Here is a 20,154-nt window from a genome sequence, read left to right on the forward strand (position 1 = left end):
TCTCATGCACGGCACACGCAAGCGACACGTCTCGTAGTCAGTGTTGTATGTTTCCAGCTCTACAAATCATGTTCAAATCTGTTGATTTAACAAAAGCCTTGATAAATGGTGTCCTTCTTGCTTTCTATTTGTCGCTCACTTTCAAGAGTGCTGAATCCTTCCCAATAGTCCATCTTGTCGAAAGAAAAGTGGGAGAGAAGGGTCAGAGAGAAAAATGGCAGAGAGAGAGAAGGGGAGAGACAGAGATTTTTCTCTTCATTAGCGGTTGTAAAGAGAGAACTAGCGGAGGGGTTAGAGGTTTTAAGGGATCGATGTTTGCCGTTCAAGGCTCGGAGTCCTGTTGAGGAAAGAAATGTGGCCTCCGTGGAATTTATGAGACCTTCCAGACGTGCACCTTTAAAGAGCTTTGTGATCCCATACACACACATGCACACAGGACAGCTCTCGCTCACGCACACACACCTCTGGAAAGCTTTGGGATGTCATCGATCTGTCCATCTATCAATTTCTTTTCTGTCAATCTCACCCACCTCCTTTCTCTTGTCCTGTGTGAAGCTCTCTTCTTTTTTTCTAATCAGAGAAGTAAACTCTAACAAATTGGTTAAATAATGGATTTTACCTCATCATATTTTTCTTTGCTTTATGAATGTCGCATAAAAACTGTTTTGAAAACTCTTACCATGTTTAAATGGTTAACCCTTGCCAAAGACCAAGACTTTTATTCTTAAAATATGAAAATTTCTGAAAAACATATAATTACCTGTTGACAAATGGGATGATCTAAGCAATGAAAAAATTTTTTTTTACGTTATATTATATTTAAAATATTAAACGTAATATAGCTATTACTCTATATTAGAAAAATTATAAATTTGTTGTGTGAAAATGTCTGAGTAAATATTTCATTTTAATGCCACTCAAATTAATGGAAGCTTTTTACAGTGTTCAAATAGTCAGACATTCTTAAAATCTGAAAATCCCACATAAAATTATACCGATCGAAACATAGTAAAATAATTGAAAACTATTTAAGAATTTAATTTTAACATTTTACCATTTTAAAATTGATTGTGTGAATTGTATTTATTCATTTATTCATTTATTTTGTGGTCTCAGTTCCACCACATTGACTGCTATCAAACCCAGATCATAATTGGAGATGGTGAAAATGACACTGTGGTGGGAATTTCTATTACTTTCACAAAAAAGGAATCATGACAGAATTCATAATGTATGTTTGTGCACTGTTATACTTCAGAATCATTTTCACACTAAAGGATGTTAAATAGAGATTACAAGTGAAGAAAAGGGGAGAAAAGGTGTTTAAGTGCCCTTGCAACCAGGAGAGAGACATGAGTAAGGATCTGAGGAGAGAAACAAGTGATTTTGAGTGTAGTTCAGAGAAATAATTCATGGAATATTGTTCATTCAATTGGTAGAGCAGATCGCAAGAGTGCAGTATCTGTTGTCTTTTTCACATTTTGAGAGCTAAATAAAAAGAAAAAGGTGCAGCACATCGCCTGGTAAGGCTAAAAGAGCTTTTACCACAGACGTTATGATATCAATGTCACATTAAAGATACAAAGTGTTCTAATATTTTATGGATGGATAAAACTACACAAAAGCATTATATCCCAGACCATCAGAGTGCCAGGTTATATGCTGTGCAACATCTGTATTACTTTAGTTATGTCAGGATCTGTCCTTGACCACCTCTAAAATTGGTATCAGTCACAATGTGCTATCCAGCTGTGTGCCTATCTCCGAAAACATGTTCATTTCAAATGTGAATGTGACCATAGAGTAATATTTTGTGTCAAATTCTCATACTGAACTCTGGACCCGGTGTGTGTCTGAGTTAAAGCTGATCCGCAGTGCTTGGGGTGATCTGTCATTTAGCCAATGGCAGCTACAGTGTGTGTGTGTGTGTGTGTGAGTGAGAGAGATGAGGGCGAATAGGGGGAGATAAAGGAGAGGATCATGTAGATCCAGCTCCCCGCTGAGACACCAATCCCTCTTTATGGCTCGTAAAGACGCCTCCTCACAGCAGAGCCCGACGTGCACACAAACCCACACGCGACTTCCTATACGCCTGAGGAACGGGAGGGAATGAGAGGGAGAATAACCTGATTCTCACTCGCCGTTCCAGAACTTGTCGTCAGTATATCTTCTCACCTCATTTCCCTGATCGACTAAAATCCCACACACACACGCTCAGGAGAAAGAGAGAGGGAAACTGTGTGATGAGATAGCTGGTATCGGGGGCCCTGAGGTGAGCAGAATGAGAGTTTGTCCTTTTTATTGGCTGTAATTAGGATGAGGTCATTACCATGCGCCAAAGGCCTTTCACTGCTGGGAGATCATAAAATGCCACCTGAGCGATTTATATTCCACTCCCAGAATCCTCTGCAGCGTTTCACACACATTCAAGAGATGGGGGGATAAGAGAAGACCTTAAATGTATGTGTGCGCACACACTCGTTCACATAAATGTAAAAAAAAAAAAAAAAAGAGAAAAAAAGATAAAGACCATAGCTGGAGACAAGCAAGTTGAATATGTGTAATAATGTGTAATACAATATTCAAATTCTAATTTTCGGTGCACAATTAACATGCAATTTTGTTTTTATTGTATCTATCTATCTATCTATCTATCTATCTATCTATCTATCTATCTATCTATCTATCTATCTATCTATCTATCTATCTATCTATCTATCTATCTATCTATCTATCTGGTTCCGTTTATCTATCATTCTGTTGTTTTGCAGTCGTTCATCTGCTGGGGTTGCCGTGGCATCTGAAGCGAGTGGAAGGAGAGCTTTATGAGAATGGTATGAGTAAAGATGATCAGCCTCTACCGGGAGCCGATTTCACCTTCACTCCCGTCCACCTGCCAGGATTCAACACCACACAGCCAGGTGTGTGTGCGTGTGTGTGTGTGTGTGTGTGTGTGTGTGTGTGTGCACTACTGAAGTCATCTCACATAAGGTTTCTATACAGTGTGATATCAGTTCAGTGTTTCGCACAATGTGTCTAAATGTCAGGTCTTTGCCTAAAGCCTAAACCTGTGTGTGTGTGTGTGTGTGTGTGTGTGTGTGTGTGTGTGTGTGTGTGTGTGTGTGCATGTGTGTGTGTGTGTGTGTGTGGGTGTGTGTGTGCATGTGTGTGTGGGTGTGTGTGTGCATGTGTGTGTGTGTGTGTGTGTTTGTGTGTGTGTGTATTCAATCAGTTTATTTGCCATTTATAATTAATGGCAGTACACAACAGTAAATTATTTTCTCTCAGATAACCGTTGAGATTATGAGGTCATTTTTTAAGTGTGAGGTGTGTTTTTATCTGTATAATTTGATTAAGTGCGAATTTAAAAAAGGGCCCTTGTTTATTTGAGTTCGTTTTGCCATGTCCATAGAATAGAATCAATCAGAATAGAATATTTATCTGCACATTATCTGACATTTTGATCAAGTGGTAGGGCAGAGTATATACAGTACATGGGAATTATGCCTGTGCTTACATTCAAGCTTCAAGATGTGCATTCATATACTAAAATATAAATATTACAGGAGGTTCAAAAATGCCAAAAGTAATCCTGAAGTTCTGAAGTGGTTAGTTATTAATACAGAAGTGGAAGTTATTATTACAATTTAAAAAATAAGTTTTTTTTTTGTAAGTATTATATTAATATATTTTAAAATGTAATTTATTCCTGTGATTGCAATGCTGTAGTCTTCTGTGTCAAATGATCCTTCAGTAATCATTCAGATATGCTAAGTTGGCACATTTTAATTATATCTTATTATAAGCATCGATTATTAAAACGTGGGATTTGTGCTGCTTAATATTTAGTTCAAGAGAACATCATTATTTATTTATTTATTGGTATATTAAAATGTATTTGTAAATTGTGACAAATTTGCTTTATACTGTAACTATCTCCTTCTTTACTTACTGTTGTCTTTCCTCTAAATCTTCACTCTATCAGTATAGCCTTTTTACTGTTTGTTTTTACACATTATGATGTTCCATTAATATTTAATGAAATAAAATTTAGTCCGTTTTTTGGTAGTCATATTTTAGGACAAGAAAGTAGACAGGTTTTGTTGTAGGGGCTCTTTAGCCGATATTGTTTCAGTGACTTCTACCTGATGTCTTCATGTTATGATGCAAAGATGTTCCCCCTGGAGCAACTTTCATCAGGTGTTAAGCGTCTTGCTCAAGGGCACAGTGATCGTAGCCCTTACAGGGCTCAGACCTGCAATTTTGTTTGGTCTAGCACAGATCTTTGACCACTAGGCTGCACTTACCCAGTTTTTCTGTTCATGCATGCATTAATGTAGAGGTGTGCCTGTTCTGTCCAAGCTAATGTAAATAACCTGCTCCTAAAGCGGTGTCTCGATACAGCAGGTGGCGTTTCATCTTTGCCGTCACCTGAATTTAACTCTAGACAGCAGAGCTTTTCAAAGAGTGCTGCAGATGATCACTTTTGATTCACATCTCCTGAACCTCTGAAAAATACATCATTCTTCTTGACACTAAAGAAGATATGGAGATGTCTGTGTTGATAGCATCAGAGGCAGGATTCATTCAAAAGCCCTCGGGCACCGTTTTTTTGTACTTTTCACATCTACAGCCTTTCTGTGACCGTCCATCAGAGAACTTGAGCTCGGTTGCATCATTTTCAGTCTTTAACAACTATCACCCTATATACAGTAGCTAAAAAAGACTAAGAGGAAATTTTTGTCATCTACCGTAGCTGTATAAGATTTTTTTTTACTTGATTACATCAATTTTAATGAATAGTTCATTTTAAAAATATATGCGATTATTTATTTTGTCTCATGTTGATCCATACTGTACCACTTTCTGGCTTTTGTGCAATGCAAATGGTTAATTAACAAAGAATATTCTAGCAACTATATTTCACATACTGAAAGTGAATGAGGACTAGACCAGTCAAGCTTAAAGGGGTCTTATGATGCTTTTTTAAAGATCATTATTTTGTGTATTTGGTGTAACAGAATATGTTGATGCTTTAATGTTTAAAAACACATTATTTTAAAATACTATACATTATTGCAGGTCTTTTATGCCCCGCCTCTCTCAAACTTGTCATTTTCTACAAAGTCTCTTTTTCCGACGAGTGCAGTCTGCTCTGATTGGCCAACTGACCCAGTGCATTGTGATTGGCCGAACACCGCTAGCACTCATCGGAAATGTAACACCCCTTTCCATAATAACTAAAAAATAAATCTAAAGACAGTTAATAATGTACTTAGTTTTACCTTCAGTTCAAGCCTGGAAGAGAAACAGTCACATGACAGACACAGTGATGAAGCTCGTATGTGTTGGCAGTACACAAGCCACATTACATTACATTATTCATTTAGCTGACGCTTTTATCCAAAGCGACTTACAATTGCTATATATGTCAGAGGTCACAGGCCTCTGGAGCAACTAGGGGTTAAGTGTCTTGCTCAGGGACACATTGGTGTCTCACAGTGGATTCGAACCCAGGTCTCTCACACCAAAGGCATGTGTCTTATCCACTGCGCCATCACCATTAAGAACAATGGTGTCCGTCTCTCTCTCTCTCTGTCACACACACACGTGCTCATACACACACACATACACACGTGATGCGCAAAACATTTAATAGCAAATACTTAAACTAATAACACAACATACTTCCAGTAGCTGATTCAGAAGCACCAGATTGTCATAGCAAAGTCACAATGACCTCCTCTCCTAGGTTCACAAACAGTCATCCATAAAATGCGTTGCTGTTCTGTTGTAAGTAATCTTAAACATTACTAAATGCATCTACTTTCAGAAGGCCAAATAAAGTGCCTTTTCTTTTGCCTAGATAAACACAATATCTCCATGACATGACTGCTCTCTAACTGCCGTTACTGAAACCACACTGTGACGAGTGGGGCGGGGCCGAGGGACATGGGAGCGAGGCTGGGGGAGTGATTGGAGATGAACTACACCTGTTCGTCCCACCGGTCTCGAGGCCCATGGAGGATATGGAAGGATATAAAACTGGAGCGACGACAGTGAAGGACGAGAGAGGACCAGGCCTGGGATTTTAGTTGTGTTTTGGTTTTTATTTTATGCGCACCAGTCGTCCGTGAGGGGCTGGTGCGCTGTTTTGTGTTTATTTTGTTATTAAAATGTTTTTGATTGTCCGCCGGTTCCCGCCTCCTTCTTCCGGATGAATATGAAGGTTGATATCGTTACAGTGGTGCCGAAGCCCGGGAGAAGGAGGGACGCGCTGCTGAAGATCCCTCGCCGCTGTGGTGAATCCGCGGTGCCATCGAGCTGGCGAGGAGTGTGCCGCCATGGACGCTCGAGGCGGTGGACTGGAGCGAGTTGCCGGGGACGGGCGAGCTCGCTACCGGCCGCCCACGATGTGGAGAGACGGCTGCCGTCCGTGAGGGAGCGGAGGAGTCGGCGCCGTTCGCCAGGTGGCCGGAGCCTGCTGCCTCCGCCGGAACGGGGAGGAGCAGGGAACGGGGGACTCCTGCCGGCTGCCCAAAACCGGAGGAGCCGTCGCCGTCCACCGGGCGGCGGAGGAGTGTCATGCCGTCCGCCGAGGGCCGTCCAGTGCCACCGCCAGGCACCGCGGAGGAGATCACCCAGCTGGTGGAGGGCCGAGCAGCGGTGCGTCTGGGAACCGGAATTTTTTTTTTCTTTTTCCTCTCTCCCCTCTCTCGTCTCTGTCGCTCCTCCTTCCATCTCCTTTTCTCTCGCCTCGCCTGTCCTACCCCCAGGTTCCCGCAGGTCCCCGGGAGCGGCCCCCCCGGAGGGAGGGGGGGGGGGGAGTAGAGCGCAGTCTCGGGAGTACCCCCCGGCCTGCGAGGGGCGATGGGGGTATGTGACGAGTGGGGCGGGGCCGAGGGACATGGGAGCGAGGCCGGGGGAGTGATTGGAGATGAACTACACCTGTTCGTCCCACCGGTCTCGAGGCCCATGGAGGAGATGGAAGGATATAAAACTGGAGCGACGACAGTGAAGGACGAGAGAGGACCAGGCCTGGGCTTTTAGTTGTGTTTTGGTTTTTATTTTATGCGCACCAGTCGTCCGTGAGGGGCTGGTGCGCTGTTTTGTGTTTATTTTGTTATTAAAATGTTTTTGATTGTCCGCCGGTTCCCGCCTCCTTCTTCCGGATGAATATGAAGGTTGATATTTATTACACACACCTTCTTTCTTTGCGTGAACATTTGGGTGGCATTACGCAAATATTTCCAGATAGTGACATAGACATGTGGGGTCTAGTTTAAATTTGATAAAGAATATCACATTGGATTTGAGACTTTAGTCTATGCAACTTTACAGATCTTCTTCATGCACCGAGGGCTTGTAAAATTCCAAAGAAAAAGGGAAAATTGAAATCGCATCATATGACCCCTTTAAAAAAAGAAAAATCACCAAGTCATCTGAACAATATTTCAGTCTATTTCTCACACAAAGCTATCATATGGAATGTGAGACTGGAAATATTGTAAATGAGTCACATAGACTACTTTGATGAGGCTTTTATAGTATGGGGCTTTTGTGCTCTTTTTGAAACCTGAAAGCCTGTTCAATGTAAATGCATACAAAAGAACAACACGCATATCTTTGAAAATCACTCCTTTTGTGTTCTGTGGAAGAAAGATAGTCAGGTTTGTAATGACATGAATACATGGCATAAACGTATACTATAAATCTTATGTTACAGATCCACATGGAAAACACTTGGTCCAATCATCCTTCCTTTCAGTGGCTGTCCCTCTGGATAAATCAAGAAAATTGAAATTTTTTTTTTTTTGCTTGACAGATAAAGAGGTGATTCAGCGAGGCAGGGTGATAGAGAGGGGAGAGGTGGCTGTCGGGACACAGCTGGTCCAGGTGATTCCTCCTGGACTCTTCTGGAGGTTTCACATTACGGTTCACCACCCTGAATATATGAAGTTCAACATCTCACTCACACGGGATGCTCTGCTGGGCATCTACGGCAGGAGGAATATACCACCTACTCACACGCAGGTAAACACATGCAAACACAAATATATATAAATATAACACAAGTTCTTTCCTTAACAGTGTTGCACATTGTTTCATGTGCTATATATTAGTAATATATATGTCAATCTATTAAAAATTAATATAAAATGAAGGATCATTTAAAGAGTTCCTTGCCATTGCCATTGATTAATTTTACAACATTAATACTAGTTTATTAATGTGATGCAGCTTTTAAATGACTTGACAGTAAAAAAAAAAAATATGAAAGTGGCATTATAAAATGTATTCCTTATTATTTTATTTACAGATTATTAAACATTAATCACCTGCGCCATGTGAAGTTTAAAAGTAGTTCAACTTAAAAAAATCATATCTCAAGACCCCTGTGTTTGTATTCTTTTGTTCTACTTTGTGAAAAATTTGCACAAAACCAGAAGTTTTTATATAAAGTAATACTGCTTTATAATAAATAATTATGTGTTTGTATCAGACGGCATGTGAGAGAGTGTGTTTAAAAGAGAGTGTGTTATCAGACTTGTGCATTCATGCCCAGGTTTAGTCACGATTCCTCATGTTGGTAACCGTTTTCTAAGTACATATTGTTATGACTGGCAGATAATAACAAGGAGGATCAGGAGCGTATCTAACAAGGTACTATAGACGACCCCAACATGTTAATTACATCTCATTATTCAGGATATCATCCGAGATTAACTGTTCACTTTGCTCAAGAAATTAGAGCCCGATTTAATTCAATTTAAGGCTTCTCGTTTTCGCCTCATTTGCATATGCGCTCGCATGTAGGCGGAGGCAGGGCAAGAAGACTGGTTAATTGTTCCTGCTTAATGAAAAGCCTTCTTTTGTGCATGCATATCAGAATAGAGATGTTTACACTGCCACAGCTTCCGCGGGTCTACTTCGGCGCGCACGAGTGAGAGTTCGCGCTTGTGCTCACGTGTGTGTTTGTGTTCACTGAGGCCTGACAGATCGCTACTGCACTGAGACTGTCAACTCCATTGCGGCTCTCACGATCGTTCCTCAGTTTCTCTGGCTGTCATTAAAAGCAGTGGGGCTCTGGTGCAACTGCTGCCCTGCTGGCTCCTGCCTGTCAGCGTGAGAGTCATTACAGTCGATAGGGCTTCAGTGCCTCCACTGCTTCCAGAGTGACTCCGGAGGAGGAGAGGGACTCATTATAGCCAGAGGGTTCTGTAGTGCCTCGGAGAATGCCGCTCATTGATGTTTCTGATGTTTGTAACAGCTCTGCCTAAACACTGGCAATCCCCCCCCAAATACAGACTGACAGACACACACACACGCCATGTATCTTTTTCAGTTTCCTTGGAGATAGATTTATCCCACTTACGGGATGGAAGTGACACAGTGGTGTGAGGTGATGAGACAGACGCTGAACACAGATATACTGATCGCAGGCTGAGTCAAACGAGCGCAGATGGTGAGCTGTTAACGCTTGGATGTGAACGTCTCGAATCTGCAGCAACTCTCGACTTGATCTGGACTCTTTGTGTGTGAATGTCAGCGTGTCTGGCCGTGTTTGCTCAAACTGCAGGCCTGTGTGTGTGTGTGGATTTTGTAGCATTTGAAGGCAATGGTTCTTAGTTTATGCCCACCAGTAACACATGCCAGTCACGATGGGGAACAGATGAGGGAGCGGAAGATACTCATGCTTAATGCCATTAACAGATAACAGATATATAGAGCTTTGCCATCATTAGTGAACCATATCATATAGAAAATGTTACATATTGTGCTTAGAACCCTTCAGCCCAATCACGTCTTATTTTTCATTGTTAGTTTATCTTTCTTAGTTGTTTCTTGTTTTATTAGTTCTTTACTGGAATCCTCTATTATTTCTTACCCTCCAAGTTTATTTTTTGCTGTTGTTTTATTACTTTTTTTTTGCACTACAGATGTTTCATTTTATGTCTTAACAGTAAATTGTCATTGTGTAATGAATTCCTTTGTTTAAATTTAATTAGGTTAGTTGCTACTTTCTTGGTTTACTCTGCACTGTTGCTGTTTTTATTTCTTTTTGCATTACAGATACTTAGTTTTATTTTGTATATACATTTTACCTTATTTTACATTGTTAAATCTAACACTGTTTTGTTGGCGCTTGTTATTGGCTGCTCTCTTGGTTTACTGTATTTTTATTTTATTTTGCATTAATAAAAATTTTGTTCATAGTATTTGTTTTTGATGTTTTTTTTTGTACTACTGATGTCTCATTTTATTTCTTAATAAGCCTTGTTTATTTAATTGTAATTATTTTGTGTGTATTTGTTCACAAAGCTGTTTTACTTAATTTTACCTTGTACTGTGTATTACTTCTTGTTTACAATTATTAATTGATCATTTTTTTTATTTATTTTTTTTTATTATCCACTCACACTTTCAGTTTGTTTGTTTTTTCCTCATTAAAAGAACAGTAAGATATATGGGGTGCCATGCATTAACCCCGTGGAGACTTCCTGTAGGTGCAGATAATGAATTTGTTTTTTATCATGATTTTAAATTCTATCTAAAAATAGATTGCCAGACATGAAGGCATTCAGAGGGTTTGTCAGACACATTCCCTAGATGAATGCAATGAAGCGTGGTTGTTTCAAGTGTTGGGTGGATATACTTGATTTACTTTTTCCAGTTCTGTAGGATGCATGTATTGGGCATATAAATAGGAGCTTGTTTTCCTCAGAGACTATGCCAAGGTTGGCAGCATCAACATCAGAGGCATTGGGTATAGTACAGGGCGATGCTGAGACACAGAGCACCAAGTTACGGACAGTCAGTGCCAAGGGCATGAATTCAGCTGTCGGTCTCTGCTATGTTCTTTTTTTTACAACAATTTAGATTAGATTCACAAATAACTGTATGTCCTTTTTCTCCAGTTTGACTTTGTGAAGTTGCTGGATGGGAGACAGCTGATTAAGCAGGATTCCCGGAATGTCAAAATTCCAAACCCTCCTCCGCGAAGTCTGCTGGTGTCTGCTCTGCAGGAGACGGGCTTTGTGGAATACCTTGATGTGGGCACCTGGTACCTGGCCTTCTATAATGACGGTCGAAAGATGGAACATGTAGTGGTGTACAGCACACCAATAGGTGAGAGACCAACAGTTATTTGAATTATTTTCTTTTTAAAATAAGAATGCTTGGTAACAATACACAAAATAGACAGAATTATTAAATTGTATTGTGTCTGTGTGTTCAGAAACAATAGATGGTTGCTCCACTAACTGTAACGGTAACGGAGAGTGTGTCGCCGGACACTGTCACTGTTTCACTGGCTTCCTGGGGCCAGATTGTTCAAAAGGTACATCTGAAGGCAATTACACACATCATATTAATCACACAATGATACACAGTAATATCGCAATAATATACATAATCACAAAGTAACACCTTATGTAATTATACACAACATGATCACAGTTTTGCACAAATACAAATGACATAGTCAACATTTTATCTGTACAGCAGCAGTGGAACTATAAGCCTAAAGGCATATTCACACCAAGCATGATAACTATAACAATAAATATAGTTTTAAAAATAGCAAGAATCCACACCACAACTATAAGGTTGATGGCACAGAGAAACAATATCATTCGAATCACTTGCAGAACGATTGCTTGTGAAGCTAATAAGCGACGAAAACATTGATAGCCAATCAGAATCCATCATATATAGAAGCAGACAACAGTTTTACACAGTATTACTTCTTACAGTACACAATGTATATTTCACTATCTATATTTCAGACTCTTGCCCAGTGCTGTGTAGTGGTAACGGCGATTACGAGAAAGGTGTGTGTGTGTGTCACGCTGGATGGAAGGGGGCGGAGTGTGAGGTGGAGGAAGGCCAGTGTATCGATCCCACCTGCTCCAACAATGGAGAATGTGTCAACGGAATCTGTGTGTGCGCTCCTTCTTTCAAGGGCGAGAACTGTGAGCAAGGTACAGCTCTCTGTCACCCCCACACACACACTTTCATTAAAACATTTTCAGCTTTTGATGGACTAGATTCATTTTTAGATAGAAAGATTGAGTTTGAAGCACAAATAACCCTCATCTGCAACGTGACCATCATGATGCGTGCGAGCGTGTGTGTGCGTACAGAGCTACTAGTCTATCTCCACGCCTTGTTTATGATGAATGTCCTGTAATTGGATTTTAAACACACTTTCTCCCCTAACCATTAAGCTGGAAATTCATTGCCGCCATTTTAGTGATAGAGAGAGAGACAGAGAGAGTTAGAGAGAGAGACTCCAATTTAATCCCATGTATATCCATCCGCCAAATTAGCTTTTCCATCAGACACCTTCCCCATCTACACACACACACACACACACACACACTGAACTGAACTGAACATAATGTTGCAGCTGTAATTGTAATTTACATGTATTTGTATCTTGTTCTTTTCTGTTATGCACTCTCTCTAACTGTACTGTTTTCATGTTTCACCTTCTCTGCCTCTGTCTTAAGCACTATTCAGACAGAATTCATTTTCTGTACAACGTTTGAGTTACGATTATTAACAGAGGACTCGATTTCATGTATTGATGGACCGAATAGAGATTATTTAATCTAAATATAATATATATGAGTAATGAAAACATTTAAGTTAATACCTGATTCTTCTAATATGTTTACATTTATTCATACTTTCACAATGTGGAACTAGTGGATGTACAATAAATAGGTATCACAGTACAGAGCCCTGTAAATGTAGGGGGAAAAAAATTATATATCATCCGTGATCCACTAGTTAATTTCCATGATTTAGTAAATGAAAACGTTAGAGTGAATTAGTCCAATGTGGCCACAATTTACTACAAGGAACAAATGATTAAACTGTGTAAATACATTCATAGTAAATTTTATACCTGTGATTGCACAGTTTAAATTTCAATAGCCATTACTTAGGTCTTCAGTGTTACATGGTCCATCAGCAGTCATATTAATATGCTGATCTGTTTTTTTTTTTTTTTTTTTTTCTTAATATTCTTGTGGATATCATAATACAGCATTGCCTTTCAATGTTTATGGTAAAACAAACAAAAAAAGGTTTTATTCAACAACAATGAATTAAAATAATTAAAAGAGTCAGTAAAGACATTTATAATGTTGTAAAATATTTGTATTTAGAAATACTGTAAATTGTATTTACAGTTAAAAAAAAGTATTTAGCAGCAAAAACTGTTTAAACATTGATAGCAAAAAGAACACTTATTAATAGTTGGGCACCGATAATAAATAACAGGAAAAAATTGCATGCATATTTTATATATGTATATGTCAACTGATATTGAATATTAAATTGTGCCTCTTCTGTATATCTTGGTCATCGATTTAATAACAGTGCTAAACGTAATCTTCATCAAAATAAATAAAATTATTTTTGTACACACACTAGTAGTATTTAAATTATTTATTTTATTCAGTGAATATTCTTTCTCGCTTACCAGTACAACCATTATGCTAAACTCAAGTGTTACTCTACCCAGATCAAGTGCAAACTGGTCCAAATCCATAATGCAGATGCACTAGACGGCACAAGGAATTCAGATGTAATTAAAGTGTTTGACGTAGGTCAGAATATATGAGAAGATGCGTTGTGGAAATAATAATATACTGCAATCACACGCTTTCCGATCCGGATGGGATTAGATGTCTCAGAGCTAATTTGCACCGCAATTTCTACCCGAGTTAGTTTGAAGAAAAACTCGATTCGAACAGGATTTAAATCATGAAGTATGTCGGTGAAGCCCCAATTTTCTGAACTTCCTCAGGGAAAACTAGTTCTGTCTGTATATGGCTTTATATGCACCTCTACATGCACCTGTAATTAAATTCTCATGGACAAACCTGTTATTTCTGTGTGTGATGGTTGTGTGTGTGTGTGTCTACAGTGGATTGTGTGGACCCCTTGTGCTCAGGTCGTGGTGTTTGTGTGCGTGGTGAGTGTGTGTGTTCGGCAGGCTGGGGAGGTGAGAGCTGTGAGACGGCACTTCCTGCCTGTAAAGAACAATGTTCAGGTCATGGAACGTACCAAGCCCAGACAGGGGGGTGTGTCTGTGAACAGGGATGGAGCGGTGACGACTGCTCTGTTGGTGAGTATCAGTCAAAACACACAGCTTTTTCCTTTCATCTTATCATTCGTAATTATAGTCTTGAAAGTGCTTTTTCATCATTTGGTCATGCGTCTCTCACTCAGAAGTTTCTGGTTTTAGTTTGATTCAGTTAGCATTGACCCCAAAACTCCAAATCCGGTTCCGTTCCTGTCTGACAGAGTAAAGCAGGGCCCTGTGTGCAGGAGTATGGATCGGCTCTTAATTGTAATTTGATATACACTGCAAAAGGGGAATGTACTTTCTTTAATAGGGAGAAAATGGATTCGTTCTTATTGTCTGATTGATTGTGCATCTGGTAAATGAAACCTGCTGGACTGTGGAATTTCCTGTTTTACAGATGGAGGAAGAGGTTTGCCGTTAAATACATGATATATACTGGGCACTTTCCACAAATGCAGTACACTATCGTATCTCATTACTATTTTAAAAGCTTTAGAGGTCCAAAATCCTTTTTTTTATTATTATTATTTTTTAATGTGTTTTCATCCCTTTCTAGAGTGGGACAGGAGGACAACTAAACAATCACAAGCACAACCATTTAACCCTGTTACACAAGTTATTGTAAAAATATATATATATTTCCATGAGGCACGCAAGTTTAAAAATAACTACAAGCAAACATTTTGTCCTAGACTAGCTCATCCTCAACTGAGAGATGACTTAATTTCAGGTAAATCTGCAACCTTAGGTTTTTATTTAATGTTTAGTGCTCAAATAATGTAACAAACTGTATTAAACATGTTCCAAATTTTTGTTACAAGGTTGCACAAATTGTAGTTCTCAAATAAAATGAATAGAAAATAAAACAACATTTGTAATATTTAGTCTGGCCTCTCCTGAGGTTGACGGTCGATATATTCTGAAGGTTAAACTGCTCCTTCCACTGTGCCAGTTGTTGAAAATGGCACTTCTTGTTGTGATAGATTCAAGCCTTATTTTGTAGTCTATTCATGGAATGAGCTACCAGTTTCATAATTTCCTGGTTAACAATGATGATATTTAAATAAGAACACTTTTTTTATTGCATAGAGATGGCTCTTCTGGAAGAGCAGCAGGATTTTGTAACTCATTGCCTTTTGGCCACTGGCTAGAATATGAAAGCATTTCTTAAATATTAGATTATCAAAATGCATGAATATTACAGCTTGAAACTGTCCAAGCAGTTAAATTGATAATATGTGTATTAATAAATATTCCATTTAATGCCCCAGACATTTATGTCTTGTGTGTGATTGAGAGGAAGAGCTCTCGTCCGATGTGCGTTCTGGAACAGCAAGGATAATTTGTTTTGAACGGTACGAGACGTGGAGGCCGATAGGAGCGAGAAAGACAGAGGAGAGGCTGTCCAAACTCAACGCTCAGTGCTGCAGTTACAGAGGAGAAATGTGGCAGCTGATTTTAAGTGACTTTTAAGATATGAAAAACTGTCATCTCAGTTTGACCCGTCACGAATCCTGTAAGTACGCGTGAAGACAAAGCCATTCTGTCTGAGGGCCAGAGAGCAGAGATATCTTACTCGTTCAGGGAAATTGTTTTTGTCATGAAACCGTGCTAAACTCTGTCTTGAATTCAGAACCACGGTAACACTGGAACAGTTTCGGCTGGTGTGAAAAAACAGGCTGTAGATGGAGAGGAGAGGAGAGGATGTGTGTGAATTTCTGCTGTCTTTATACTCATTTCTCACAATTAAAGGTGCACTCAGCTGTACAAAATGACTTGTCAAAAGTCTTCTAGAAAAAGGCACTTCTATATGACAAAGAATAAAAAGTTGTTTCTATAGTTTACTGTATATATAGCAATTGTGCTCAGAATGTCCCAGACAGTCCAAACAGAATGAGTGAAAAACTCCAAATGAGCAGTCCCTACTGGAGCGATGAAACAAACCGTGACGAATGACAGCATCCGTGCCACAGATCGAGGCAAAAATGCAGGGAAGTCAAGTGCAGAGTGTGAACAAATGACCACACCACTAAATTCCTCCGTTCAAGATATAACCACAGCAGGAAGTGAGCTGTCGGCAGTCATGGTGCAGTGCAGCAGCCAGCTGTGAACCAGCATGATCCACCAACAACACACAGGAAATCACTGGATTGATTTCAAGAATGCCCATATACTGTATGTTTAGTACGAAATGGAGAAAAACAGACAAAAAGAAACATTTGATGTGAAGCTGCATTTGTGTGAGTTAGTCAACATGCAGTATGTCGTGCATTCAGTAGGTGTCAGTATGAAATCCAAGACGAAAAAGAAGCAGCAGCATAAACAAAAACATACAAAGATTTTATTGTGTTGATTGTGATGAATGGTAAAAAATGTATTTTTCTCTCTGTCGCTTTCTGTCATTTATTTCAGAGGTTTGCCCCGTTCCCTGCAGCGCCCATAGTGTGTGTGTTGCTGGACGTTGCCAGTGTGAGGAGGGGTGGGAGGGGACCACCTGTGACAAACAGGCGTGCCATCCAATCTGTGAAGAGCATGGAGAGTGCAGAGATGGACAGTGTGTCTGTCAGCCTGGTTGGGAGGGAGAGCACTGCACTATTGGTATGTCAGAATGATTATGTGACAATATTATATATACTATTATACAATTCAAAAGTTTGAAGTTAGAAGTTAGATTTCAATTTGAAATAAATGCTGTAGTTTTATGATAATAGATAAAAAAATGTCTCTTGAGCACCAAACTGAAAATGAGTTCTATGAATGGTAATGTGACACTGTACATACAGCTTGACATTTTACTGTTTTACCTGCATTTTTTTTTTTAAGAAATGTGTGCATTAGAGAATTTCAGTTGCCTGACCTTTCATTGTCCAACACCAAACCAAATATATATACATAAGCATACATACAGTATAAAATGTATAATTATACAAGAATTTAAAGTGGTTAGGTTGCATGTGGAATCAGTGGCACTACTATGTGAATAGTTTGTGTTTCACAATACTTTTTTATGTTATTCTTTCTGTGAATAGGCTCTAACACCCCTTTTTTTAACATCTTATTTCAGTCTTGATATTTACTTGACATTTCACAAAACCTTTGACAGCAGGGTGTCACATTTGATTAACACGTTAGCAAGACTAGCAAGCTTTTAGAAATCATGCTCTAGACACTTTGTAAATATCATATATTGATGATTATTTGCCTTTTCAGCCATTTTTCCGCAGTAATTTGACAAGCTTTGTGCATTTTTTATGAAACATGTAAATCAACTGACACCAAACCAACATGGTTTTTGCCTCGCAGATGATGTATAAACTAAAGTCTCTCTCTTTCCGCCCATCTCCCTCCTCCTCCGAGTCAAAGCGCTCATGATGAGAGCAGTCTGTGAAACTCAGGGGACAAATATACGCTTAAGGCAGCAAACGACAGGGACACTTAAAAGAAAAAAACAGCAATGCACATACACGCACACACAGAGCTTCTCTGAAGTATGTCTCCAATGTAATTTCTCCTCTTTGTTCTCTCTGTCTTTCATTTTGTAACACTTTCAGCAGCACATTACCTGGATCTGTTTGATAAAGGTAATTGTATGCGTCTTTTGTATGAACAATTTTACTCAAGGTCTGAAGAAAGAATGCTGTGATTATAGATGTGCTGTCCCTCTTTCCCTTAGACTCGTGTCCGGGGTTGTGTAACGGTAATGGACGCTGTACGCTGGAGCAGAGCGGTTGGCATTGTGTGTGCCAGTCAGGATGGAGTGGGCCGGGCTGTAATGTTGTCATGGAAACCGAGTGCAATGACAGTAAAGATAATGACAGCGGTAAAGAACCCTATATAAGACGAGATGTGTGGATGACAGATATAGCACAGATGAATTTAGCTTTAGGTTAACAGGCACATACTCACAAAGGTATTGTTAAAGCATGACTAGCTACACAACTGTTCAAACGTGTAAGTTTAGTTAGAAAAAAATTAAAAAAGAAATTAATCATTTTATTCAGCAGTAATGCATTCAGTTGATCAAACGTGACAGTAAAGACTTTTATAATGTTATAAAAAATTTCCATTTAAAATAAATGCTTTTTTGTTGAACTTTACCATATATTTATCAAAGAACCTTAAATTAAACCTTAAACCTTAAATCCAAATTTGCATATTACAGTACAATGATTCCTGAAAGGAATCTTCTGACATGATCTGAGTTATTGCCATCACAGGAATAATTTGCATTTTAAAATATATAAAAATAGAAAATACTTCTTTTTTAAATTGGTATAATATTTAATAATTTTACTGTTTTACTGCATTCTTGATCATATAAATGCAGCCTTTGTGAGCATACCTCCCTTAGGGGCACCCTCAGTTAAAAAATAAATCAAAATAAATCATAATCACTTTTTAAAAAATGTAGAAGAATTTTAAAAGTGCAAAAAAAAAAATTTTTTTTAAAAAGGAACGATTAAGGTGAGTCTGTAGTGATAAGCGTTAGCTTTATATTAAAACAATAAATACGCATGTCCTCTTTAAGTGAAGTGAAGTAAAGTGACATTCAGCCAAGTATGGTGACCCATACTCAGAATTTGTGCTCTGCATTTAACCCATCCGAAATGCACACACACAGAGCAGTGAACACACACACACACTGTGAACACACACCCGGAGCAGTGGGCAGCCATTTATGCTGCAGCGCCCAGGGAGCAGTTGGGGGTTCGATGCCTTGCTCAAGGGCACCTAAGTCATGGTATTGAAGGTGGAGAGAGAACTGTACATGCACTCCCCCCCACCCACAATTCCTGCTGGCCCGGGACTCGAACTCACAACCTTTCGATTGGGAGTCCAACTCTCTAACCATTAGGCCACGACTTCCCACTTTAAGGCGACTGTTTAAACATATGTGTGAGTGTGTGTGAGAGAGAGGTTTCTGGGTTATTCTCTCAGAGACTTTCTCCTGTGGGAGGTTAAAAACACAGATCCTCTTTAATGGAGCTGACAAATGAGATCACGCGCACACAGACACATGCAGAGCAAGGGCAAGCTGCATCAAGGCTACATGTCTCTGCATGTAAAGTGTGTGTGTGTATGTGTGTGTTTCAGATGGTCTCATGGACTGTGTCGACCCAGACTGTTGTAGTCAGCAGGTGTGTGTGAGCGCCCCGCTGTGCCAAGGCTCGCCTGACCCACGTGACATCATCCAGCAAAGCCACGCCCCTTTTGAGACACGCCCTTCAAGGCAGTTCTACGACCGGGTGCGATTCCTCATTGGACGGGACAGCACACACATACTGTCAGGAGACCTGCCATTTGACAGCAGGTGATAAACACACACCTGTAAATATTAGCACAAGCACGCTGGGCTAACACACATACGACATCAACTCTCTTTTTTTGTCAGACTGCAATAGACATCTTATTTCAGACTTTGGTCACGATTGACAGCACTGACTGGCCGTTTAAGCCAGCAACCCGCATCCATTCTGATATCCTCATTCACATGCGAAATTAAAATGATACGCACAAACCCAAGCATGCACTTGCATGCCAATGTTGCCAATGTTTTGGCTGGAAATGGGGGGGAAACAAGGTCAAAGTGCCTGGAGTAATTTGGGTGAAAGAGTTCATGGACGGCTCATTCAAAATAATTTTGATAGTACAATCATAATGGTAATTTATGCAGGTAATTCTGATTTCTGAGATATTTATTTTGCATATCAAATTTTTTATCCTCCTCACAGAAACAAAGACATAGTGTTAATATGATAATGCAGAGTCCAAAAATATGTCCATACACTGATAAATATGTTCAAGCATTTGGTTAGCTTGTGTGAACTGTTCCTCAGGCTCTCATATGCTGATACAGTAACAGCTAGCTGCTATGAGCAGTGAAACTCAAACCAAAAATAATCTCCCAAAATGATTTTTGCAGTCATTGTCTAGTTTGAGGAAGTTTAAAAATCGATTGAAGCATGTATTGTATTTTTCTCTGATGACTGAAAAGAGAGTGCTCCTCTCTCAGTTTCGATCTCTCCTGACAGATCCGCTGTTTCCCTCTC

General features: G+C 39.5%; 1 protein-coding gene across 5 annotated transcripts in view; it reads left to right on the plus strand.

Moving 5' to 3' along the window:
• The window catches only part of LOC132141544 (teneurin-1-like), a 139,967-nt gene that overhangs the window by 79,576 nt on the left and 40,237 nt on the right, over positions 1 to 20,154 (plus strand). For 3 of the 5 annotated variants that reach the window (XM_059551132.1, XM_059551135.1, XM_059551133.1), the window contains exons 6-15: positions 2,772 to 2,921; positions 7,826 to 8,034; positions 10,920 to 11,130; positions 11,240 to 11,341; positions 11,790 to 11,984; positions 13,943 to 14,143; positions 16,517 to 16,702; positions 17,656 to 17,685; positions 17,778 to 17,924; positions 19,199 to 19,415. In XM_059551132.1, the coding sequence (XP_059407115.1) occupies positions 2,772 to 2,921; positions 7,826 to 8,034; positions 10,920 to 11,130; positions 11,240 to 11,341; positions 11,790 to 11,984; positions 13,943 to 14,143; positions 16,517 to 16,702; positions 17,656 to 17,685; positions 17,778 to 17,924; positions 19,199 to 19,415 (1,648 nt within the window). The remainder of the gene's footprint in view (positions 1 to 2,771; positions 2,922 to 7,825; positions 8,035 to 10,919; positions 11,131 to 11,239; positions 11,342 to 11,789; positions 11,985 to 13,942; positions 14,144 to 16,516; positions 16,703 to 17,655; positions 17,686 to 17,777; positions 17,925 to 19,198; positions 19,416 to 20,154) is intronic. The other 2 variants (XM_059551134.1, XM_059551136.1) reach the window with 1 other exon arrangement.

The sequence above is a fragment of the Carassius carassius genome, chromosome 5, assembly GCF_963082965.1.
Source record: "Carassius carassius chromosome 5, fCarCar2.1, whole genome shotgun sequence".
Taxonomy (NCBI): domain Eukaryota; kingdom Metazoa; phylum Chordata; class Actinopteri; order Cypriniformes; family Cyprinidae; genus Carassius; species Carassius carassius.